At 36.6% G+C, this 23,479-nt stretch overlaps 1 protein-coding gene across 1 annotated transcript in view; it reads left to right on the forward strand.

Annotated features, from left to right (window-relative positions):
• Nucleotides 1-2,722: 2,722 nt before the first annotated feature.
• The window catches only part of SLC30A6 (solute carrier family 30 member 6), a 31,054-nt gene continuing 10,297 nt past the window's right edge, over nt 2,723-23,479 (forward strand). Inside the window, exons 1-9 of the mRNA XM_082671946.1 lie at nt 2,723-2,807; nt 7,919-8,003; nt 9,031-9,073; nt 11,035-11,100; nt 16,808-16,888; nt 17,361-17,396; nt 18,139-18,233; nt 20,965-21,013; nt 21,322-21,441. Of these exons, the coding sequence (XP_082528072.1) occupies nt 7,976-8,003; nt 9,031-9,073; nt 11,035-11,100; nt 16,808-16,888; nt 17,361-17,396; nt 18,139-18,233; nt 20,965-21,013; nt 21,322-21,441 (518 nt within the window). The 5' untranslated portion in view covers nt 2,723-2,807; nt 7,919-7,975. The remainder of the gene's footprint in view (nt 2,808-7,918; nt 8,004-9,030; nt 9,074-11,034; nt 11,101-16,807; nt 16,889-17,360; nt 17,397-18,138; nt 18,234-20,964; nt 21,014-21,321; nt 21,442-23,479) is intronic.

The raw sequence follows: 23,479 nt of genomic DNA on the forward strand, positions 1-23,479 counted from the left end.
CATTATGTATTATTTATTAATAACATGCTATGTGCAAAACGTAGTGCTTTCTTAGAATATGTCAAGGAAATATAGCCCTTGTCATTAGTGAAGTTACTAAAAAATTAACTTACCATGCAAGATGACAAGATGAAGGCTAGCCTGTGGTTCATTACAAAGCAAGTGGCATAAAAAACTCTATAGTTTGAATAATCTAATAAGGCTTCATGTAGGAAGTGAACCAGTAAACTTAGTACTTTGTCCCTTACTCCAGTACTCTTAATCTACTATTCATTACTCTCATTTGGATGAGGAAACAGAGAGGTCAGGTAACTTGCTAAGTGCTTCAGGGCTATTAGTGCTTGGATTAGATGAGTCTGGCCTTTTTACTCTAGAATGGTATGAGATCTCATGAGAGATCTCATACTTGTCTCATGAGATCATGAGACAAGGAGAACAGCAGTTTAATTGGAGTTGAGGATTCTTATCTGGAGCAAGAGGAAAAAATGGAAAGAAACTGAGGCTAACTCATTGAAGGCATTGAGTTCCAAGTTGTAAAATTTGGAGTTTATCCTGATAGCAGTGGAGAGCCAATGTAATTTTGGAAAGAGTGACGTGAAAATTAGGATTTTTGTGGGTTTTCCCCCACTATCAGAATGGCATCAGAAATGGCCCTCTGCCTTTTAGAAACCTTATTGATTGTCTTAACCTGAAACTATTTTTAAAAATATTTTTATTTATTCATTTGTTTGCGCTGGGTCTTGGTTGCGGCGTGCAGGATCTTTAGTTGTGGCATGCGAACTTTTAGTTGCAGCATGTGGGATCTAGTTCCCTGATCAGGGATCGAACCCAGGCCCCCAGCTCGGAGTCTTAGCCACCGGACCACCAGGGAAGTCCTTTAACCTGAAACTTAAAGTAACTGAAATAATTTAAAATGGGCTGAAGTTAGAAGATATTCAAGGATACCAGTATTAAGTAGAATTTATCTTTGGGACCAAAATATCCACACATAATTCTTTAAGACTACAGTATGTTTGTTGACATTAGCATTTATTAACATCCCAGGTGAAAATAGCATACTGTTCCTTTTCAACTGGATTGGTTTAGCAGAGCCTTAGGGTTATACATATACACTGGTCTTTATTTGGATATGAAAATTAGTTGCACGTTTTTCATGATGCTTTATTTTTACATTTTTTAAAATATTTTTTACTTTAACTTTTTATTGTGGAAATTTTCATACATACACAAAAGTAGAGAGAATATAATATAATGAGCCCCCATGTAGCCATAACTTGGCCTCGACAGTTATCAACATTTTGCTGTTTTTGTTAATGCCAGATTTCTAGAGCTCAGCCTATTTTCTGCCTTTCCTGAGTCTAAACATAATGCAACTAATGACGTGTAAAACTTGAAGAAATGGGATGTATCATTTTATAACTATTGAGATGTTTCTAGATGCTGACTATAGGAAAATCATACCTCTGCTTGAATTGGATCTGAAAGTTTTTCACATTTTTAATCTGTTAACTCCTAATTCCATTGCTATCTGTGGAGCTTCAGTGTTTGAATCAAATTGGCCAACTTTAATGGGGTAGAAATGTAGTATGGTTGTTATAGTGATTGTGGCCTTTACCATCTAAGAAAATGTTTTGTTAAAATTAAAATCCAAAAATTTAAGTACATGGCACTTAGCAATCAAATTATTATGTATGACCCGTTGAAAATTGTGAAGGGTTTTTCTTCCCCTAGAAACAATTACTTTGCTTTTGTAATAACAAAGATTTTCACAGCTTATTTTTCCAGGGTGTTTTTTTGTTTTGTTTTTTGTATTGTATTCCCATCATGAAAGTGTAGTAAAATTGATCAATTTTTTCCCCTTTACAGCTTCTTGGTTTTATGTCCTATTAAGAAAAGTCTTCTCCACATACAAGATTATAAAATTACACATCCATGAGTTTCTTCAATTATTCTGTTGTTTTATATTTTGATTTTAAAATAATGAAAAATTAGAGTGAGTAGTAAGGATCCAACTTTACCTTTTTCCAAATACTATTTATTGAATAACTCATACTTTCTCCCACTGATACTGGATACTACCTTAATCACAGGCTAATTTCCTATGTGTGCTTGAGCTCTCCTTTATGTTAAGGCTTTCTTACATGGTTTCCTGAACTTGAGTATTAAATCCCACTGTAATCACCACTCAGTCTCTCCTCTCATTGGTAACCCCACTGCCGTGACCTTTCTCTGCTAGTACCATACCGTGTACTAGCAGGGACCATGGAAGCTAGCTAGGATGTCAGATACTTTGAATGCCTGAGAGAGAAACTCAGAGGTTTTCCTGTAATAATAGTTGCCAAACCTTTCATATATAAAGCTTTAATTAGGTAAATTGTAATAGTTTTTTTCCAATAAAGCTATTTGGCAAACTGGTTTTCTGGTTCAAAATTGCCTAATCCATTAAAAAAAAAAAAGAGTTTGGTCTAGAGCTAAAATGCCTGGGTTTGAATTCCTGTTCAGCCATTACTAGCATTGTGTGCTTAGACAATTTACTAAAAATTGTTTCCACCACATAGATGATTGTGAGTCTTAAATAGGTAAATACATGCAAAATGTCTAGAATAATTGCTTGGGACATAATGAGCATTCAAGAAATGTTAGTTGTTATTACTATATCGCAGGAATGAAGAAGATTAGATACTTAAATGCTGATTTGTGTACTTTTGTTTGCTTTAAAGGGGACAATTCATCTCTTTAGAAAACCACAAAGATCTTTTTTTGGCAAGTTATTGCAGGAATTTAGACTTGTAGCAGCTGATCGAAGGGTAAGTTATTTTTATTCCTTAACCCTAATTTTAATTATTGCACAAACATAACATTGAAGAAAGGTAATTTTTAAGGCAAATAGAAATCACTCTTGATCCATCACATTGTTTTCATTTTTTTATGTTGGATAAGTAATTTTTAATGTAAAATTACAGAACTTTAGTATACAGTTGTTTTGCCTGGGAGGAAGCTAGGCTTTGGTTAGTTTTTATTCTAATTCTAAAGAATTTTGAAGAAAAATTGTTTGGTGATAGCCTTATGTTGTTAGTTTTTTTAGCAAATTAAGTGGGTGTGGTCTGAAGCCAAGTTTTCTCATTTTTAATGTAAGGCAGAAAAAATAAGTTATGCTTTGAGACTATAAATAGACAATTGATAGATACCCTTTTTGGTCACCAGTGTAGACCTTCTAATTACTATTCTGTTGTCATTGTTCTCATTATTGTCTTATACTGTAAGCTCCCTGAGGGCAGTGACTGTGTCTCTTTTGCTCACTTTTTTTTTTAAACATCTTTATTGGAGTATAATTGTTTTACAATGTTGTGTTAGTTTCTGCCATATAACAAAGTTAATCAGCTATACATATACATATATCCCCTCATTTTTTAATAGAAGTACAAAATAAGCACCCAGCAAATACTTGATGAATTTTAAATAATCCTAGCTTCAATGTAACATAATAAGCAGTAGCAATGATATTGACCACGTATTACAATACTAAACTAAAGACTTCTTTTCTTTGTTTTTTACCACTATATCTCCTGTTTCTAAAACTTTGGGATATGGTCAAAACTCATTAATTCTAGTATTTGGAAATATTATCATCTCTGAATGTTAAACTCTGAGAGCCATGGGTAGGAAATTTATCTGCTTCTTTTGTATTTAGTCATTTAGGATGATCTCTTTTAAAAAAAAAAAAAATTATTTATTTATTTGGCTGCATCAGGTCCTAGTTGTGGCACACAGGATCTTTTATTGCGGTGTGCGGGCTTAGTTGCCCCGTGGCATGTGAGATCTTAGTTCCCCAACCAGGGCTCTAACTTGAGTCCCCTGCATTGGAAGGTGGATTCTTAACCACTGGCCCACCAGGGAAGTCCTTAGGATGATCTCTTGAGAACAGATAGTTATAGCTTTATGATGTTGATGGAAAGCAACTATATTGCAGGAGGAAGCAGCAAGTTCTTTAACAGTACACTTCACTGAAGCATAGTATACCACAGAATAGGTAGTAGGAACAAAACGAGTATAGGAACACCTGAATTGTACAGATAACCTCTATCATAATTTAAATCTTAAGAGGTACACCTGGCTTATCTCTTCATTGCTTTTCCTGTCTTAGTTCTTGGTGATTTCATATTTCACGTGGAAGATCCTTACCTCTCAGTTCCTCACCACAAATAACCTTGTCCTGTATCCCTCCCAACCATCCACTCCTATGATCATACCATAAACCTTATCATTTGTAATAACTATATCCTCCCATTGTCTCAATTTAAGCATTTTACTCATCAGTCACTATCTGTCTTTCCAGTTCACTCCTATTACTAGGGCCTCCAGTCCTTTACTCTGCTATATTTTCACTATTTTTCACCTCTCTTATCCTCATTTACTTACTTATCAATTTAGATTCTCTGGTCCATCATTTTCATTTTCTTGCATATGCCTTCAACTCCTTTGTGCCCCTCTTCTGTCTATCATACTTCCTTGGCAAATCCTTAACCTCATTAAGTCCACTTTTTTCCTACTCTGTACCTGCATGCAAGCAACAGAATGTAGCCTTAAAAAAAACAAAACCATGCTGACTGGTCTCACTTTAAATTCATGATCAAGTATGCCATTAGTGTGGCCCATATTGTATGTTCCTAGTTTATTCAGTTTCCAGTTTCCTAAGTGACAGTTTCATACCATTTTCTTTCACTTCTGTCCTCAGACTCCCAAAAGCTTATTCATCCCCATTCTAACCTGTTCATCTTGCTTCCTGTTTCGCTGAGGGAAAAGAAGTAATCAGGAGAAAACTTGCGCATCCTGTCATTAGCATATCTACCAACACTCTGCCTTCCCTCCTATTTTGTGAATGAACTGTCTGATCTGCTATATAAGGCCAATTCTTCCACTGTTGCCTACTCAAAGACAGCATTTCTATAATGGTTCCTTCTGTCTCTTGCATTGTTGTTCCTTCTTGAATCATTCTCCTTCTCCTTCTTGCGTCATAATTACATGCCATGTATTCCACTCTCAGCTACTGCTTCCTTTCTCTGCTTCCTCTTATACAAAAGTACGTAGAAGGATTGTCTTTACTCTCTTTGTTCACTTTCTCTCCTGCCCGTTTCTATTAAACAAAACCAGTCTGATTCTAGTCCCCACTTATCCACAGAAACAGCTTTTACAAGGTAACTAATAACTTCTGTGTTGCCAAAAGCAATGGTCATCCTCATTTCCCATTTTATTTGACCTTCAGTGGCATTTGACGAAAAACAGTCTCTTCCACCTTAAAGCAGTTTTATTCATTTGAACTCTGAAATGCCACTCTTGATTTTCCTCCTACTTACTTGGCCATTATTTTTAGTCTCCTTTCTTACTTTCCTCTCATCTTTCTGACCTCTTTAAGTTTTGGAGTGTCCCAGGGCTTATGGAGCTCTGGCCTCTCTTGTTTACTTTCATTACCATATGCTGATGACCCTATATTTATATCTCAGTCCCTATCTTCTTCCCTACCTCCAATTCCTATATATAATGGACTTCTCAACATTTTCACCTGGATATCTAATAGGCATCTCAAATTTAGTATGATCAAACCTGAACTTTGATTTTCTATCACTCCTTCACTACATGGCTCAGGCCAGAAACCTTGGAGTCACTTTTACCAATCTCTCCCTCACTCCTCACATCTGCTTTATAAGTAATTCTTGCCGGCTCTATCTTCAGTATAATACTCAGAATCTGACTCTTTTTTTTTTTTTTTTTTTTTGTGATACGCGGGCCTCTCACTGTTGTGGCCTCTCCTGTTGCGGAGCACAGGCTCCGGACGCGCAGGCTCAGCAGCCATGGCTCACGGGCCCAGCCGCTCCGCGGCATGTGGGATCTTCCCTGACCGGGGCACGAACCCGTGTCCCCTGCATCGGCAGGCGGACTCTCAACCACTGCGCCACCAGGGAAGCCCAGAATCTGACTCTTAACACCTTCCTACCATGTTCAAAGCCACCATCATTTCCCACATGGTTTATTGCAATCACATTCTAAATGGTCTTCCTACTTTCATCCTTGCCCCTATGCAGTATATTCTACATAGGGTAGCTGAATGAGCTTTTTAAAATGAAGCCTAAGTCACTTTCCATCTCATCTGGAATACATCCCAATTCTTTTCCTGGCATACATGACACTACTTGATGTAGCCCCAGACTCCCTCTCAGCTCTCTTGTCTAACTGTCCTCAGCCATTCTTCTATCTCAAAGAATTTGCAGTGTGGTTCCCATTTTCTCTCCCAGATATCTGCATGCTTATTACCTTTGCCTCTTTCTGATTTCTGGTCACATGTCGCCTTACCAAAGGAGTCTTTTCTGACCACCCTATCTAGAAGAGCAGCTCTTCCATGTCTTCCATTTACTGTGTTCTTACTGTATTTTTTCTTTTAGCACTTATCACCACCTGACCTTATATATTTGCTTATTGTCTGTCACTTCACCTGGATTATAAGGTCCGTGTTTTGTTCACTGCTGTATCTCCAGTGCCTAGAATAGTGTCTGTTACAAAATAGATACTCAAATATTTGTTGATTAATAGCTTGATTCAGCATTAGAACTGCATGCATTAAATGCTTTATCTTCCTTTTCTGACTGCTGTTGAATCCCTGTCCTGACTAGACCCCATATCCAGTCATTTCATTAATGTTCTCACTAGTATTAGAGTCCCTTGTCTTGTTAACCTATCATATCAGTTCTCAGGTCTCTAACGTCCCTATCTCACTTGCTTTTCTGGTTTTGCTCGTGGATGTAGAGGAAGTTCCACAATGGTGTCTGCCATAAATTCATGTTGGTAATTATTGTTCTTCTTTTTGATGATTCAATCGTATATTCACCATAACATCTATTCTGCAGATCCTCTTCTAGATTTAAGTTTCCAGTGCTACTTTATCATATCCCCTAATTTTAGAAAATGGCCTTGCGTCTTCCTTTCAAGACTGTTACCTCTGTGTTACATCACTGTCATTTCTTTCTGCCTTACAAGTTCTCTTTCTCTTCCGTTACCTTCTTACCCTTCTCACTTTCTCACGGGTGGTGTTCTTCCTTTCTAGACCTACACCTTTCATCTGTATTGTAAAACCATTCTATCCCATACCATACTTGACCTTAGCAATTACATGTTTAATTTTAACACCTCAAAATAACTACCTTTTCACTAATTTATTTCATCTCTACTTTCAAACAAGCATAGGTCTCCCTTTATAGGGAGAGGAGCAGAACAAAAATAAAAAACAGTTCACTTGATCTCTTCTTCCTTTATTTTTAGAATGCTCTTCCTCCTCCCTCTAAATCCTAGCTATCTCAAGGTGTATCTCAGATTCTCCCTTTTCTGTGAACTTCTAAACTGTGGTAATCTTCCCCTCTTTTGCAGTCCTATTTCATACAATTTACTTGGTAAATAACCAAGTACTGCTCTTTTTTGGTGGGTGGGTGGGCAGGGTAACTTTATTTTGATGTACCATCAAACTTACAGAAATGTTATGAGTATAAGGAACTCCCTTATACCATTTATTCAGATTCATCAATTGCTTTACATTTTGCCCCATTTGTTTTTATCATTGTCTCTACATGTTTATGGAGACAAAATTATATTCAAATGTCAGTATATTTTCTCAACTATTTGAGAGTTTGTGTGTCAGAATTTATTTTCTCTAGAATAATTCCCCTTCTAGAATTATTCGTTTAGGCTTATATATTATAATAGTAACTTGTTTGATGATAATTTTGGTAGTTTTAGAAAATGTGGCACTTCAACTTTTTGAAACAAGTTGTGCTTATTCCTTTGAATATTAGAGTATGAATCACAGCAACTTGAATGGACCCAGAGAAGTTTGTCAGCATTGTACAAATAAGAATGATTTTCTTTTTCACAGTCCTGGAAGATACTGCTCTTTGGTGCAATAAACTTAACATGTACTGGCTTCCTGCTAATGTGGTGCAGTTCCACTAATAGTATAGGTATGTCACTATTCTTATTTTTAGGAGTTAATTATTTCACTTTTATTGTTCTCATAATAAATAAAGGTATGTCTTCCTTTACATAGAATATATTATTCTGAACTATAACTCAAAAGATTTAAATGAGAAAATCTATTCCAAAAGTACCTTGTAAGCTATAAAATTTGGTTCAGTTGTTAGGCACTATCTAAAATGAGCTTTTTTTAAAAAAAATTTAAATCTATTTGAAAAACTAAGATTTCTTTTTATTTTTTAATTGAGGTATTGATTTACATTATTATATTAGTTTCAGGTATACAGCATAGTGATTCAGTATTTTTATAGATTATACTGCACTAAAAATTATTGCAAAATAATGGCTATAATTCCCTGTGCTGTACAATTGATCCTTGTTGCTTATCTATTTTATACATAGTGGTTTGTATATCTTAATCTCTTACCCTTATCTTGCCCCTTTCCCACTGGTAACCACTAGTTTGTTTTCTATACCTGTGAGTCTGTTTTATAAATAGTGCTGCTGTGAACATTGGGGTGCATGTATCTTTTTTGTGAGATTTGATTTGATTTCCTTTTAATGTGAGAGATTAGTTCTTCAATTTATGTAGTGTATAAATAAAATTTTATGATTTATTGAGTTTTCCTTGAAAAGGGAAATCTAATATTTTTCTTGTGTCATGACTCTTATGTTTTTATTTACCATTATTTTCATCCTGCTATTTTAAAAATACATTTAAAATAGTACTCCGATGACAGAAGGAGGCAAAAAATTGATCTCAGGGCTTTTGAGCATATACTGCTTCATTTTTTCCTGATGGAGAAATCAGATTCTAAAGTAAGCTTTTGTATTAACCAACTTTGGCCACATGTATTAGTCAAATTTACTAGATAATTGCCAACATATGAGATTAATCAGTGACTCATGTTTTCCGGTGATGGATGTCCCTGTTATGAACAGTTTTGGTGATTTGCTGTATTTCCTAACAATGGATTCAGTAACATTTTAATCAGTCTTTTTGTTGTTTTGCAGCTTTAACTGCCTATACTTACCTGACCATTTTTGATCTTTTTAGGTAAGTTTTAAAAACGCTCCTTAATGTTTTTACTTCCTTCCTTCCTTCCTTACCTATTTACTTACTTATTTATTTATGGCTGTGTTGGGTCTTCATTGCTATGCGCAGGCTTTCTCTAGTTGTGTCAAGTGGGAGCTACTCTTCATTGCGGCGCGCGGGCTTCTCACTACGGTGGCTTCTCTTGTTGCAGAGCACCGGCTCTAGGCGTGAGGGCTTCAGTAGTTGTGGCATGCGGGCTTAGTTGCTCCATGGTTTGTGGGATCCTCACAGACCAGGGATCGAACCTGTGTCCCCTGCATTGGCAGGCAGATTCTTAACCATTGCGCCACCAGGGAAGTCCCCTCCTTAGTGTTGTGTTGTTTTTTTTTTTTTAATTAATTAATTAATTTATTTTTAGCTGCACTGGGTCTGCGTTGCTGTGTGCGGTCTTTCTCTAGTTGCGGCGAGCAGGGGCTATTCTTTGTTGTAGTGTGCGGGCTCTCATTGCAGTGGCTTTTCTTGTTGCAGAGCACAGGCTCTAGGCGCACAGGCTTCAGTAGTTGTGGAATGCAGGCTCAGTAGTTGTAGCTTGCGGGCTCTAGTGGGCTTTAGAGCGCAGGCTCAGTAGTTGTGGCACATGGGCATAGTTGCTCCGTGGCATGTGGGATCTTCCTGGACCAGGGCTCAAACCCGTGTCCCCTGCATTGGCAGGCGGATTCTTAACCACTGTGGTACCAGCGAAGACCCTTCTTAATGTTTTGAAGCTAATAAGGAATTTGTTATCAACTGTATATACTTCATTTGAAAAACAGAAAAGAGACCTCCAGAATGCTTCCCCAGTGTTTTACTCCTGACCTTGATTGGTGGTTAAATGGGTGTTTTTTTTCTATTTGTTAAAATGTACATATGTGCTTTATAAACATTTCTGTGTAAATGTCCTATTTTGAATAAAACGATAAAATTAAACTAAAAAAAAGGTTTGTTGCACTGAATTTATGAAGTTTTCTTTACTTAAAGGAAAGTTATCTGTGAAATAAGTAAAATTATCAACATGGACCATATGTACAAATAATAATTAGAAGATATGCTGGAAGAAAATACCCCATTTATATAGCAACAGAAAAGATAATACCCAGACTTTAGGTCAGGTGCCTACCTGTAGATGAGTCAGCTGTGACCAGGGAGCAGGAACACATAAGAACATACTAGGTCCCACTGTAACCATGTGGGTGTGAAAAGAAATGAGGGATGTTAATAACTGCAAAGTATATATGTAATTGTGAGCTAGAGAGACGACCTATTGGCTCCTGCTTTGGGGACCTTTCATATTTCCAAATAAAGGTTGCAGAATGCTTAGACCATATGTCTCCAAGATCCGTGCCATAGAAGTATGTTATAGGGATGTCTTTTTCATCAGTCACATAACTAAATCTTCTTGATTGGTCTAAAACAGATAGTTATTACCTGAATTTCACACTGTAGTAAGTTGTTTTAGAGTGAATCTCCACTAAGAAAGTAACCATAACTTTATCCCATCCAGAATGTTGTCAAGGTGTTATTAATATTTAGTTTAACTTTTAACAGAGATTAAATAAAGTTTATTAAACTTAAAATGTATTGTATATGCCTAGAATCAAGTAAATTGCACTTATTATTACTGTGTCGTTTTTTGCAGGCTCAGTTATGGAAACCATTTAGGGCGGATAACTTTCTGAGTAGAGAAACTATGGGTTTAGGTTCTATTAGTTCTATTATTAGTGTCTTAATGGTATATCATAACTTCTTTCAGTTTCTCCCCATGTTAAAACTCACATTAGGGTGCTTATTGTGATTAGATTATAAATTATTAGAATAACTTGTTGTTAGTTTAGTCTGCAAACACTATTAACTTTTAGCAATTTAGTTATTCTGAAAGCTAAATTTCTTTCTGTAAGTCCTCTAGTTCTAGTTTTAATGCTAAACTTATTTTCCTTTTTACTTAGTTTAATGACATGTTTAATAAGTTACTGGGTAATGATGAGGAAACGTAGCCCTGCCTATTCATTTGGGTAAGTTCAAATTATTTTATTTTCTGCTAACTTATCGCTATTAAAGTAGTATTTATACCAGGCAGTAAAGAGCTAGCTAGAGAACTTGTAGAAAATAAATGCTGCCTGTTTAGTGGAATAGTGATCAGATAGTGAAAGTAGATAAAAAAACATCTTCCAAGAGGATTCTAGATAAGGAACATGAATGTTTAAATTTAAATCATATTAAAGTAAAATGTTCACATTAGTTTTTTTCTATTTTATAAAACAAATCTTACATAAATTGTTCATTTTAAGTTCTTTAATATTTTGGTAATCTCTTATTCCAGTTAGAGAAAGTACAAAGGATTTTCATGTATGTATCTTCTAGATGTTAAAGTAAGTGGGATATAGTTTAACATTAATGCAGCGGTAGAGATGTATTTTTATCTTAAGACTGTATTTGTGACAGCAGTGAACTGACAAAGATTTTGAGATTTCTGTTTCTATAGTTTAGAAATTACTGAAAGTTAGAAAATAATCTTTTATATCAGAGGATTTTTTAAAATATGTTAGAAAAAATGAGTTCTTTTCAGATTCAAGGAAACAACTTGAAAGAAGAATTTAACTTTGGTGAAGAAACTCTTGGACAAAACTTACCTTTCTTCTCCACCATACCATTTATTGGGATTATATTCTTTTGAACAAAATCAGGTTTTACTTAAATAATGGGACAAAGTAAACATGAAATTTTAGTGCAAAATGAAGATATTTATAAGTGTCACTGAAATTTGATAGAGTTGGATTGATATGATAATCATTTGTAAAGGCTTTTGGTTGTAAGTGACAGAAATCCATCTCAAACTAGTTTGGGGGAAAAATGTTAATTTACATAACCAAAGTGTGGGAAGACTGAGGTAAACTGGTATAGGGACTAGAACACTCAGGACATTGTCTCTCTCTTACCTCAAAAGGCCTGCTTTTCTCTGCATGTCAGTTTCAGTTTCTCAGACCACTTTTCTCCACTATCCTGGAATGATAACTTGTAGCAAAACTTTGAACCTTCTCACCTTCATCCTTGAGACGAAAGGATTCGCCAGCTCTAGAAAATAGTGAGAAAGAACTATTGGTTGGTCCACCTTGGTATAGATGTTAGTCTTTAGATCAGCTCCTGTGGCCAGGAGACAAGGTCACATAAGGACAAGACAGCTCCCATTTTGGCCTAGTTGCTTAGAGTGAATAGGAAAAGAGGGAGCAATCAAATATAATTGCAGTCAGTCACATAGCTTGAAGTATCATCTATATTTAATAATTCCAAAATTCAGTTCTCCAGCACTGAGATTTATCTCATGTCATGTTACCTTCGTGCCAGGTTCACATGGATGTCTAATTCATGTCTTAAATTCAAGCTAGGATTCTTGTTTTCTTCCCCCCAAATCTGTTCCTCTGCAGTTTTTCACATCTTAGCAAATATACCACCACTCAGTTGCTCAAGTAAAATCATTGATTATTCTCTCATCACCCACATTTATCCATGAGCAGGTTATGTCAAGATAACTTACGAACACATCCAGAATCTGTCCTTGCCCCCGTTTCTATCTCCACTACTACCATCCTAACCAAACTACCTTCATTTCTTGCCTTAACCAATGTCTTGCATCCTAACTGGTCCCCATGGTTCTGCTTTTACCCCCCTTCAGTCCATTCTCCATATAGAAACCAGTGTTTTTTGGGGATTTTTCTTCAGTGTTTTTTTTCTTTTTAAGCCTAAATCATGCTATCATTCTACTTCTTAAAACCATCCAGTTGTTTCCTGTCATACTTAGAATAAAATCCTGACCCCTTTCCTCGTTTACAAAGACCTTATATGATTTAGACCCAGCCTACTTCTTTTCAAGTTACCACTCTCATGCCGTCTATACCACACTGTCTTTCTTTCCGTAGTTTGAACACATCTTATTCCTGCTTTAGGGTCTTTATACAAACTATTCTATCCCCTGGAAATGCTCTTCACTTGATTCTTACGAGATTAGCCCCGTTTTGTTATTCCAATCTTAATGTCACTAAATGCTAATGTCATTAAGTGACTGGGCCCAATCTAAAATGGATTCTAAAATAGATCACCTAGTTAGCTTCTTGTCACATCAGACTGCTATAATTCTCTGTATAGAACTTATAAATTAATTTTTCAAAATTTATTTATTTAATTTATTTTTGGCCGTGTTGGGTCTTCGTTGCTGTGCGCGGGTCTTCTTTAGTTGCGGTGAGTGGGAGCTACTCTTCGTTGCGGTGCGTGGGCTTCTCATTGCGGTGGCTTCTCTTGTCGTGGAGCACGCGCTCTAGGCACACGGGCTTCAGTAGTTGTGGCCTTGCGGGCTCTAGAGCACAGGCTCAGTAGTTGTGGAGTACGGGCTTAGTTGCTCTGCAGCATGTGGGATCTTCCTGCACCAGGGCTCAAACCCGTGTCCCCTGCATTGGCAGGCGGATTCTTAACCACTGTGCCACCAGGGAAGCGCAATTAATTGTTTTGTTTTTTTTTGTCTTCCCCTTTAAAATATAAATTTCTTGGTAGCAGGGACTGTAGCTTGTTCTGTCTTATATCCTTGTGCAGTTTGATGAATTTTAACAAATAAATATACTTGTATAACTACTATCTAGATAATGATATAAAGCATTACAAGTTCTCCCAAAGCCTCCTTTAATGACTTAATGTTAAGTCAGAGTCAAACCCTGAGAAAAGTAACCAGTATTCTGATTGCTGTCATTGCAGATTCTTGTTGCCTGTTTTTGAAGTCATATAAATGGGATACAATATATATATCATCATATAGCAGTAGTTCATTCTTGTTCATTGCTCTAAAATTCCATTATGTGAATATATCAAAATTTGTTTATATGTTCAGCTATTGAAAGGAATTTAGTTTTGTTTTTTTTTTTAATTTTTTTTTTGCAGCACGCGGGCCTCTCACTGTTGTGGCCTCTCCCGTTGCGGAGCACAGGCTCCGGACGCTCAGGCCCAGCGGCCATGGCTCATGGGCCCAGCCGCTCCGCGGCATGTGGGATCTTCCCGGACCGGGGCACGAACCCGTGTCCCCTGCATCAGCAGGCGGACTCCCAACCACTGCGCCACCAGGGAAGCCCTAGTTAATTTTTAGCTTTTAGGTATTATAAATAAAACTACTTATGAACATTCTTGTACATTTCTTTTGGTATACATGTGTGCTCATTTATGTTGGGCATATGTCTTTGAAATTACTCAGTCATAGGATTTGCATATGTTCATCATTAGGAGATAGGATAATACCAAACAGTTTTCCAGAGTGGTTTTACCAATTTAACATTTCCACTGACAGTATATGAGAGTTCTAGTTGCTTCATGTCCTTACCAACTGTTGGTATTGCCTTTTTTTTTTAAAGCCATTCTAGGTGTGCAGTGGCATCTCATTGAGGCTTAAGTTATTTTCCTGATGAGTATTTGAGCACTTTTTCTTATGTTTATTAACCATTCAGATTACCCCTTTTGTGAAATGCTTGCTGAAGTGTTTTATCCATTTTTAGATTGGGTTGTCTGTTTTTTCTTATTGATCTATATAGGAGTTCTTTATACATAAATATATTCTCTCACTCCTATTTCTCTTTCATTCTCTTAAAGTTATCTTCTGATGAGTGAAAAGTTTTTAATTTCAATGATAAATTCAATTTATCAGTCTTTTCCTTTATGGTTAATACTTTTTGTGTACTTGTCAAGAAATCTTGGCCAGAATAAAGATATTCTACCCTGTTATTAGTTAGAAGTTTTACCATTTGACCTTTCACATTTAGGCTTACAATCAAACTAGAATTGATTTTGGGTTTTTTTTAGGACTTTTTTTTTTTTTTTTTTTTTGCGGTACGCGGGCCTCTCACTGTTGTGGCCTCTCCCATTGCGGAGCACAGGCTCTGGACTCGCAGGCTCAGCAGCCATGGCTCACGGGCCCAGCCGCTCTGCGGCACTTGGGATCTTCCCGGACCGGGACACGAACCTGTGTCCCCTGCATCAGCAGGTGGACTCTCAACCACTGCGCCACCAGGGAAGCCCTAGGATTTTTTTTTATTAATTCATTTTATTTATTTTTGGCTGTGTTGGGTCTTTGTCGCTGCGCACGGGCTTTCTCTAGTTCCAGCAAGCGGGGGCTACTCTTCGTTGCAGTGCACAGGCTTCTCATTGCGGTGGCTTCTCCTGTTGCGGGGCACAGGCTCCAGGCACGCAGGCTTCAGTAGTTGTGGTGAAAGGGCTCAGTAGTTGTGGCTCACGGGCTCTAGAGCGCAGGCTCAGTAGTTACGGTGTTCGAGCTTGTTTGTCCCGCGGTATGCGGGATCTTCCCGGACCAGGGCTCAAACCTGTGTCTCCTGCATTGGCAGGCGGATTCTTAACCACTGCGCCACCAGGGAAGACCTGGAATTGATTTTTGTGTATGGGTTGAGGTAAAGGTCAAGGCACATTTGCTTCTATATAGCCATTCAGTTTGATAAAACACTATTTATTGAAAAAAATTATTCTTTATTGCTTTTATGTGCTACTTTTTTATTAATCAAGTGACTGTGTATGTGTTTGTTTCTGGATTCTCTTTTCTATTTGGTATATTTGTCTATCCTTGAATTAGTTCCATAGTGTGTCAATTACTGTTGTTTTGAAATCTTGGTTATCTGGTAGTGTAAATCTTCCAGCTTTGTTCTTTTTCAGATTGTCTTTGCTTTCCTACACCATTTGCATTTCAATACACACTTTAGTATCAACTTATCAATTACCACAAATAATGTTGCTACATTTACATACCGTTTTTTTCATACTCTCCTATAACCCACTTTTTTTCATTTCCATCCTTCCAAGTCAGTAAATACATTTCTTTTATATTTGTAATAATGTGTAATGGTATGTTGTTGATTCCAACATTTTTCTATTATAAATAACAATGTGATGAATGTCCTTTATTATTTTATTATCTCCTGAATATTCTGAATTCTGTACCACCTAGAATTAAATCAACTCATTTGAGGGAAAAAACAACTAATGTGATGAACATCGTTAATTATTTTATTATCGTTTCTGAAGATAATTATTTCCTTGAGAAATTTTAAGCATATATACTTACAGGTGTTGAATGCCATTAAACTATGTGCAGTGGGAGAAACTAAGATAAATAAGACAACAGCCCTTGGCCTCCAGCTGATAGCTTAGGGATTATAAGACATATTCAGTTAACTGTAATTGTGTGTAGATAGGAGAGGCAGTGTAGTAGTGGTTAAAATCATGAACTCTAGAGCCAGAGTGTCTGAGTTTGAAAACCTGACTCCTTCACTTGCAAGCCGTATGACTCTAAACAGTTACTTTTCCTCTTTGGGGTTCAGGTTCCTTATCTCTTTTTTAAAAAAAAAAAGTGGATAAACTAACCCTCATAAGGATTTAGATGAGGTAATATGTTAAACACTTCGACCAGTGTCTGACACAGATGGGTCAATTAAGTGCTGTTATTATAATAATGGTTATTTCTAGAAAATAAAAGCCCTAAGGAGTATATGTTGTACAAATAGGCACTCTTTTTAAAATCTGTGATGTTCATTGTTTATTGTCATTCTAGAAATTGTAGTCCTTTTTAACAGCGTTTGGATTATAGTAGGCACATGTATAGTGAGTGAATGAATGTGTTCTCGAGATACTAGTTTGCGAATTGAAAGAATTAAGCTGATTTGATTAATTTTCCAATTTCAGATTTGAAAGATTAGAAGTCCTGGCTGTATTTGCGTCCACAGTCTTGGCACAATTGGGAGCTCTCTTTATATTAAAAGAAAGGTACATTTGTATACAATGTTACTGTCACTGCAAATTCTACCTATGCCACCTTTGGGAATATGAAAGAATCCAGTGAGACACGTCGGGTTGGAAGGGTACAAATAAAATGAGCAGTGCTGGAGTTTTGATAGTACAATTTCTTCATGTTTCAGACTTTTCTCCCTTCCTTTCACCCTTCTTTTATTACCTTCTTTGATGCTACTAAATTTAGTCATAGGTGTGAATGAAAGGAAAGGATTCACACAGACATGTTTTAATGCTTAGTACAAACCCATTGAAACAGGTTTGGTAGAGAAAGATTGAATTACACCTTGAGGATAATTTGTGGGTCTGCTTGTCTCATCACTACTAATAATCAACAGTTGGTTATCATATTTAAAAAGTTTTGTGAATTTATTAATTATATATTTAATAAAGTCTTATAATTTTATAATTTGTAGGACTTATTTAATACATTATTTCCTTCTTTTAGTGCAGAACGCTTTTTGGAGCAGCCTGAAATACACACGTGAGATTCTGCTTTTGACATAACATATAATTTACTATTGCGTTTGATTCCCAGTTATTAATTGATATGTTATTTAATAGTGGTTACTTTGGCCAATATCAGAGTTCAGAGTGTGGTAATATATATTTCATTGATATTTCACAAGCAAAATCCCCAAATCCCAAGACTCCCTCTTTCCACCCTTAACTGTTCCCAAGCCCTTAAATTTTTATACTGAACAGGAAGGCCTTTCTGCCCTGATTTTGGGTCCCTCGGTATTTCTAGGCCCAGGTCAATATCCTAAGCCAGCCCCATCTGGTCTTCTGTAATTTAAGATTGGATCCTCCAAGTCTTTTAGTAGCAGCTGTAGAAAAGATGGAATTGCTATTATTTACAACATAGTGGCCAACTATGTGGACTTTACCTATTCTGATCAGTTTAATTCAGGACAGTCTGACCCGGCCAGTGGACTGTAACCCAAATACCATTAGCATTTCTAAAAATTTATAACAGCAATTACCTGTAAGAAGATACTGTTAATGCTAAGAGTCTTTTTTTTTTTTTTTTTTGTCCTGTGTAAGGTGGAGCAACAGTAGACAGGACATTGGTCATGGGGCTAGAACCAAGTTCAGATTCTGGCTCTGCAAATACTAAACCATTGAAGCAGACCAGTCTGCCTTCCCATCTCTTAGTCTCTCTACATGCTGAAATTACGTATTGACATTACCAAGAAAAAAATAATCATGAGTGTTGTTTTTTTCAGGGGAAGATTATTAGTTGGTACTTTTGTGGCTCTTTCTTTCAACCTGTTCACAATGCTTTCTATTCGGAATAAACCTTTTGCTTATGTCTCTGAAGGTATGTTTTTATTTACCATTAATAAAAAACCAATTAACCTCTCATAAAAACAGGTCTTTTGTTTGTTTCGTTAATTCATAGATCAATGAGAAAGTATATCCTGAAGAGAAGAGAGGACTACCCCAAAGGTTCTAAAGTCTTTCTCTGAGCAAAAAATTATGAAACGGAATCTAATTATTACAAGCTTTAAAATAACATATTACTTAAAAACAGGCAAAACTGACTTATGTATTAAATTACATGCAGTAAAAAATTACATTTACCAAATAACATGAATGAGATTTTACATGTATAACCTACCTAAGAAAAGTTTATTGCAAGCATTTTTTTTTTTTTATTGCAAGCATTTTAGAAGCATCAGTGTACATAGACTAGTTGCTATGCTCATTGCAGATAATTGTATTTTGTTAATTAGATAAGTTCCCAGGAACTTCTCTTGGGCAATGGTGGGTAGGCATATATTTGAAAGTAGCAAAACTTTATTCCTTTTGATATATTCTTTTATTTTCAAGTCTTTAAAAATTCAGATAGACTTTTTACTCCAGTGGTCTAAATTATTGGCATTTTTCAATAATTTCAGTGTTTTGGAATCCCACTAACCTACAAAGGGTTAACCACTGATGGATGGAGAAGTGAGGTAAAAACAAAAGTGGGCTGTGTACACAGACCCACACACCTGTACTTTGAAGTAAAAATAGGTGAGGGTCTTTTTAGATCTCACTGACTTGAATACCAAGATAACCAAGGGAAGAAAGCTTTCTGAAATACCCATTCAGGTTTAAACAACTTCCTGAGTGTTACAAAGTATGAGTTGTATTTGTATGAATTAGAGTTTAAGAATTACTGCATGAACTAGAACATTAAATAATGATATTTGTGATGACCAGAATTTTTTAGAAAAAACTTTATTAGAATAGTATAATGCTCATTCTAGAAATTCTAAGAAGGTACAGAGGTTTAGAAACTGTATCTCTCTGTGAAGATCAGAAAGATACAAGAAAGAAACAGTATTGATAATCTCATGACCCAGAGATAACATCTGTTAATATTTCTATTTTGTTCCTTTAATTTTTTTTCTATGCACATGTATATATTTTTTTACATATTTAGAATTGTATCAGTTAACAATTTTATGTTTAGCTTTTTTCAGTTAACATTATGTCTTGAGTATTGCCTGTCATTAAATACTCTTTGAAAAAATGATTTTTGAAGGCTTGCATAATATTTTGTCATGAATATTTTTAAACAGTCTATTGTTATATAGAATAATATATAAATAACCTTTTACAAATAATGCTGTAACCACCCTTTTTTGTTTGTTTTTTTGTTTGCGGTACGCGGGCCTCTCACTGTTGTGGCCTCTCCCGTTGCGGAGCACAGGCTCTGGACGCGCAGGCTCAGCAGCCATGGCTCACGAGCCTAGCCGCTCCGCGGCATGTGGGATCTTCCCGGACCGGGGCACGAACCCGTGTCCCCTGCATCGGCAGGCGGACTCTCAACCACTGTGCCACCAGGGCAGCGCCACCAGGGCAGCCCCACCCTTTTTTGTACCAAATTTCTTGTATGCATTTCCACTTCTTCTTCCCAAAGAAGAAATTATAAATGGGTTAAAAACACACTATTTTGGGCTTCCCTGGTGGCGCAGTGGTTGAGAGTCCGCCTGCCGATGCAGGGGACACGGGTTCGTGCCCTGGTCCGGCAAGATCCCACATGCCGCGGAGCGGCTAGGCCCGTGAGCCATGGCCGCTGAGCCTGCGCGTCCAGAGCCTGTGCTCTGCAACGGGAGAGGCCACAACAGTGAGAGGCCCGCGTACAGCAAAAAAAAAAAACAAAAAAAACTATTTTTTTGTCTTTGATGTATATTGCCAAATTTATTTCTAGAAAGATCATCTAGTTTGTATTTTTATTAGCTGGAAATGAAAGTTCACAGAAGCATCAAAATTTATTATACAACATTAGTTGAAATTTAAGTGGAAAATAATATTGAGCACTTTCTATCTGCCAGGCACTGTGATAAACGCTTTACATAGAACCCGTTTAATTCTTCCTATAACGATAGGTAAATCATTTTATTGATATTATCCCCATTTTACACTGAGGCCCTGAGAGATTGTCACTTGTCTCAGGCTACACATCTAGTTAAGGGCAGAGCTGGGGTTGAAGCCAGGTATTCTGGCATCAGAGTCTGCTCTTAAACTGCTGTACCAGGCTACTTTTTATATGGCTTGCCGATCTTTTTTACATCATGGTACACATTAAAAAATGAGAATTTCTGTAGCACCATGGGATAAATGTAAGAGGATGCTTGAGCCTGAAGGCTACTTGTCCAGGGACAGTAACTGACAGGCGTCTGCATGTAGCCAGATTCCCACCTGCCCTTTCTGAGAGCTGAGCGAGTTAGTAATCCGTGTACTTGCAACCCATTCTCAGCACACTGGTTAGGAAGCTTCGCTTTACACTATAATAAGCCTTTAAAACTTCAAATTAATAGTAGCAATGAAATACGTTAAGTTCACTTATTCCTTCAGGTCACCTGTATATTGCAGTTGAAACTGCTTTTCATTTAGTATCCTAAAGGCATAAAAGAGAAAAAAGTTCTAGATTTGAGGAATAACGTGATCTTTTGTAATGTTATACAGTCATGACCGAACTTATTTTTTAAATTTAAGAATCAAGTATTTCTGGTAATGGTTTATTCTATACACATAATTTAAATATTTTCTTTTTAAAGCTGCTAGTACGAGTTGGCTTCAAGAGCATGTTGCAGATCTTAGTCGAAGGTAAGATGTTATGGGATTTCATGATATACATAACGTTAAAGGAATGCCCAAGAAATGCATCTGTCTCAGCATTATTATTGCTGAGGTTACTACGTGAATCTCACAGATGAGATTCTTATTCTCCCTTTACTTTTTCTTACTTTTTAATTGGTGATAGATAAGAGACCTTTACGAGTGAGAGTTTTGTTCCCAAATTCTCTTTGCTTTCTTTAAAAGATATACTAAAATACAAGTCATCTTTTATATGACTTTCATCAGTATCATGTAAGTTCTACTAATGAATACTCTTTTTATTTGTTTTTTCATAGCTTGTGTGGAATTATTCCAGGACTTAGCAGTATCTTCCTTCCCCGAATGAATCCATTTGTTTTGATTGATCTTGCTGGAGCATTTGCTCTTTGTATTACTTATATGCTAATTGAAATTAAGTAAGTATTTTTTATTGCTATCAAGTGTGTTTCGATTCCTGGGGCATCAGTAGGATGGCTAGGGATTAAGCTTATAGCATGTTTGCTTGTGACCTGTGCAACTTTGGTCAAGTCTTGTCCTCAAGTGTCTTCATCTGAAAAATTATGGGGGTTGGATTCAATAAGAAATTTTCACCACAGTCTATAATGCAGGCTGGAAAATTGTTTAAATTCCTTACTGCTGACCTGATGAGTGAGACTGAGAAGAGAGTAAAAGAGAGATGAATCACAGCGACTGTTGCTGAGTGAGGGAAGACAGGAAGTAGATGTGAATCAACTTTAAGAAAAGCAAGTCTATTAGGAAAGAGACTTTAGCAGCCTTAAGCTTAATTTTATGACGTGATTCGGTGACTCCCTGCCATTTTGCATACTCTCCTAGCATATCACATACAATCATGTTTTTATTTACTACCTCTACGTGATTCCTACATTTTTATTTCTAGCCCAGATCTCTACTGAATTCTGAAAAGCATATCTTCTGTTCATGTCCACCTCAACTGAACCTATTTCCCCATCCCCAAAACTGCTTTTTCTTGTACTTTGTGTCTCAGTGAATGCTGCTACAGTCTATTCCTTTGCATTCTGCTTTTAAATTGTGTTAAAACATACATAAAATAAAATTTACCATTTTAACCATTTCCAAGCATACAGTTCAGTACTTGCACAGGCATTTAGTGCATTCACTTTGTTGTGCAATCATCATCACGATCCACCTCCAGAACTTTTTCATCTTCCCTAACTGAAACTGTGCCCATTAAATAATTACTACCCATTCTACCTCCCCCCAGCCCCTGGCAACCACTATCCTACTTTCTGTCTCTGTGAATCTGACTACTCTAAGTACTTCATATGAATGAAATTATACATATTTGTCCTTTTATTTCACTTAGCATAATGCCCTGAAGGTCCATCCATGTCACAAATGGCAAGATTTCCTTCTTATGGCTGACTAATATTCATTGTGTATATATTTATGTATGTATATGCCACATTTTCTTTATCCATTTATCTGTCAACAGAAACGTAAGTTGTTTCCATGTCTTGGCTGTTGTAAACAATAGTCTTGTCACCTACTCTTGTTTAATCTTTCTTTTTAATATTATCTTACCCTTCTTCCCATTCTTTTTCCTAAATTGAGGCCTTTGTGATCATTTCCTTGGCCTAATTAGAATAGTCTTCTGATCTTATAATTTTTATTCTCACACATCTTTAGTTATCTGCTATTTTGCTACTGATGTGATCATTAAAAGTTGCAAATCAGAACATAATATTTTCCTGTTTCAAAATTCTCTTTTGGGTACTTAAAATAATTAAAAGTTGTTAACACAGTAAAGCTTCTACCAACCTTACTAGCCATCCGTCTGTCTATATATACTTAACTGTTGATAGTTTCATTGCTGCATCAGGGTTTTCATGCCCTTGCACATGCTGCTTTCACTGTCTACAGTATCTTGCTCACATCATCTTGCTCATCTTGAAGGCTCAGCTCAAATGTCACCTCTTTTTTTTTGCTGCTGGAACGTCCCCGACCAGGGATCGATCCTGCGTGCCCCTCAGTGGAAGCGCGGAGTCTTAACCACTGGACCACCAGGGAAACCCCGTCACCTCTTTTTATATTTAGCGTTTCTGCATTATCCCTACCCCAGTAGGCTTGCCACTCACTCCTTTGTGCATCCATGATACCCTGTAGGACTTCTCCTTTGTACCCAAAGTCCTTTATTATATTTTTCACATGTATGTTTCCTGCCATTTCAAAGGCAGGATCTATGTCTTTACTCATGTTTCTATTCCCAACATATGGGAAAAAGTGAAAAAGAGTACATGATCAGCTTTGTAACCATTGGCATTTTGGTCTGTCTTGTTAATAGAACAGTGAACTACTGATGAGATGTTGCACTTCAGTCACAATATTGCTATAACAAATTCCTGGAGAATCTCACCTTGTGAAATTCCTGGGGAATTTGAAAAATTTTAATAGTAATTATTGGAGTTATTGTTT

Source organism: Grampus griseus, assembly GCF_964374135.1.
Source record: "Grampus griseus genome assembly, chromosome: 15".
Classification (NCBI taxonomy): Eukaryota; Metazoa; Chordata; class Mammalia; order Artiodactyla; family Delphinidae; genus Grampus; species Grampus griseus.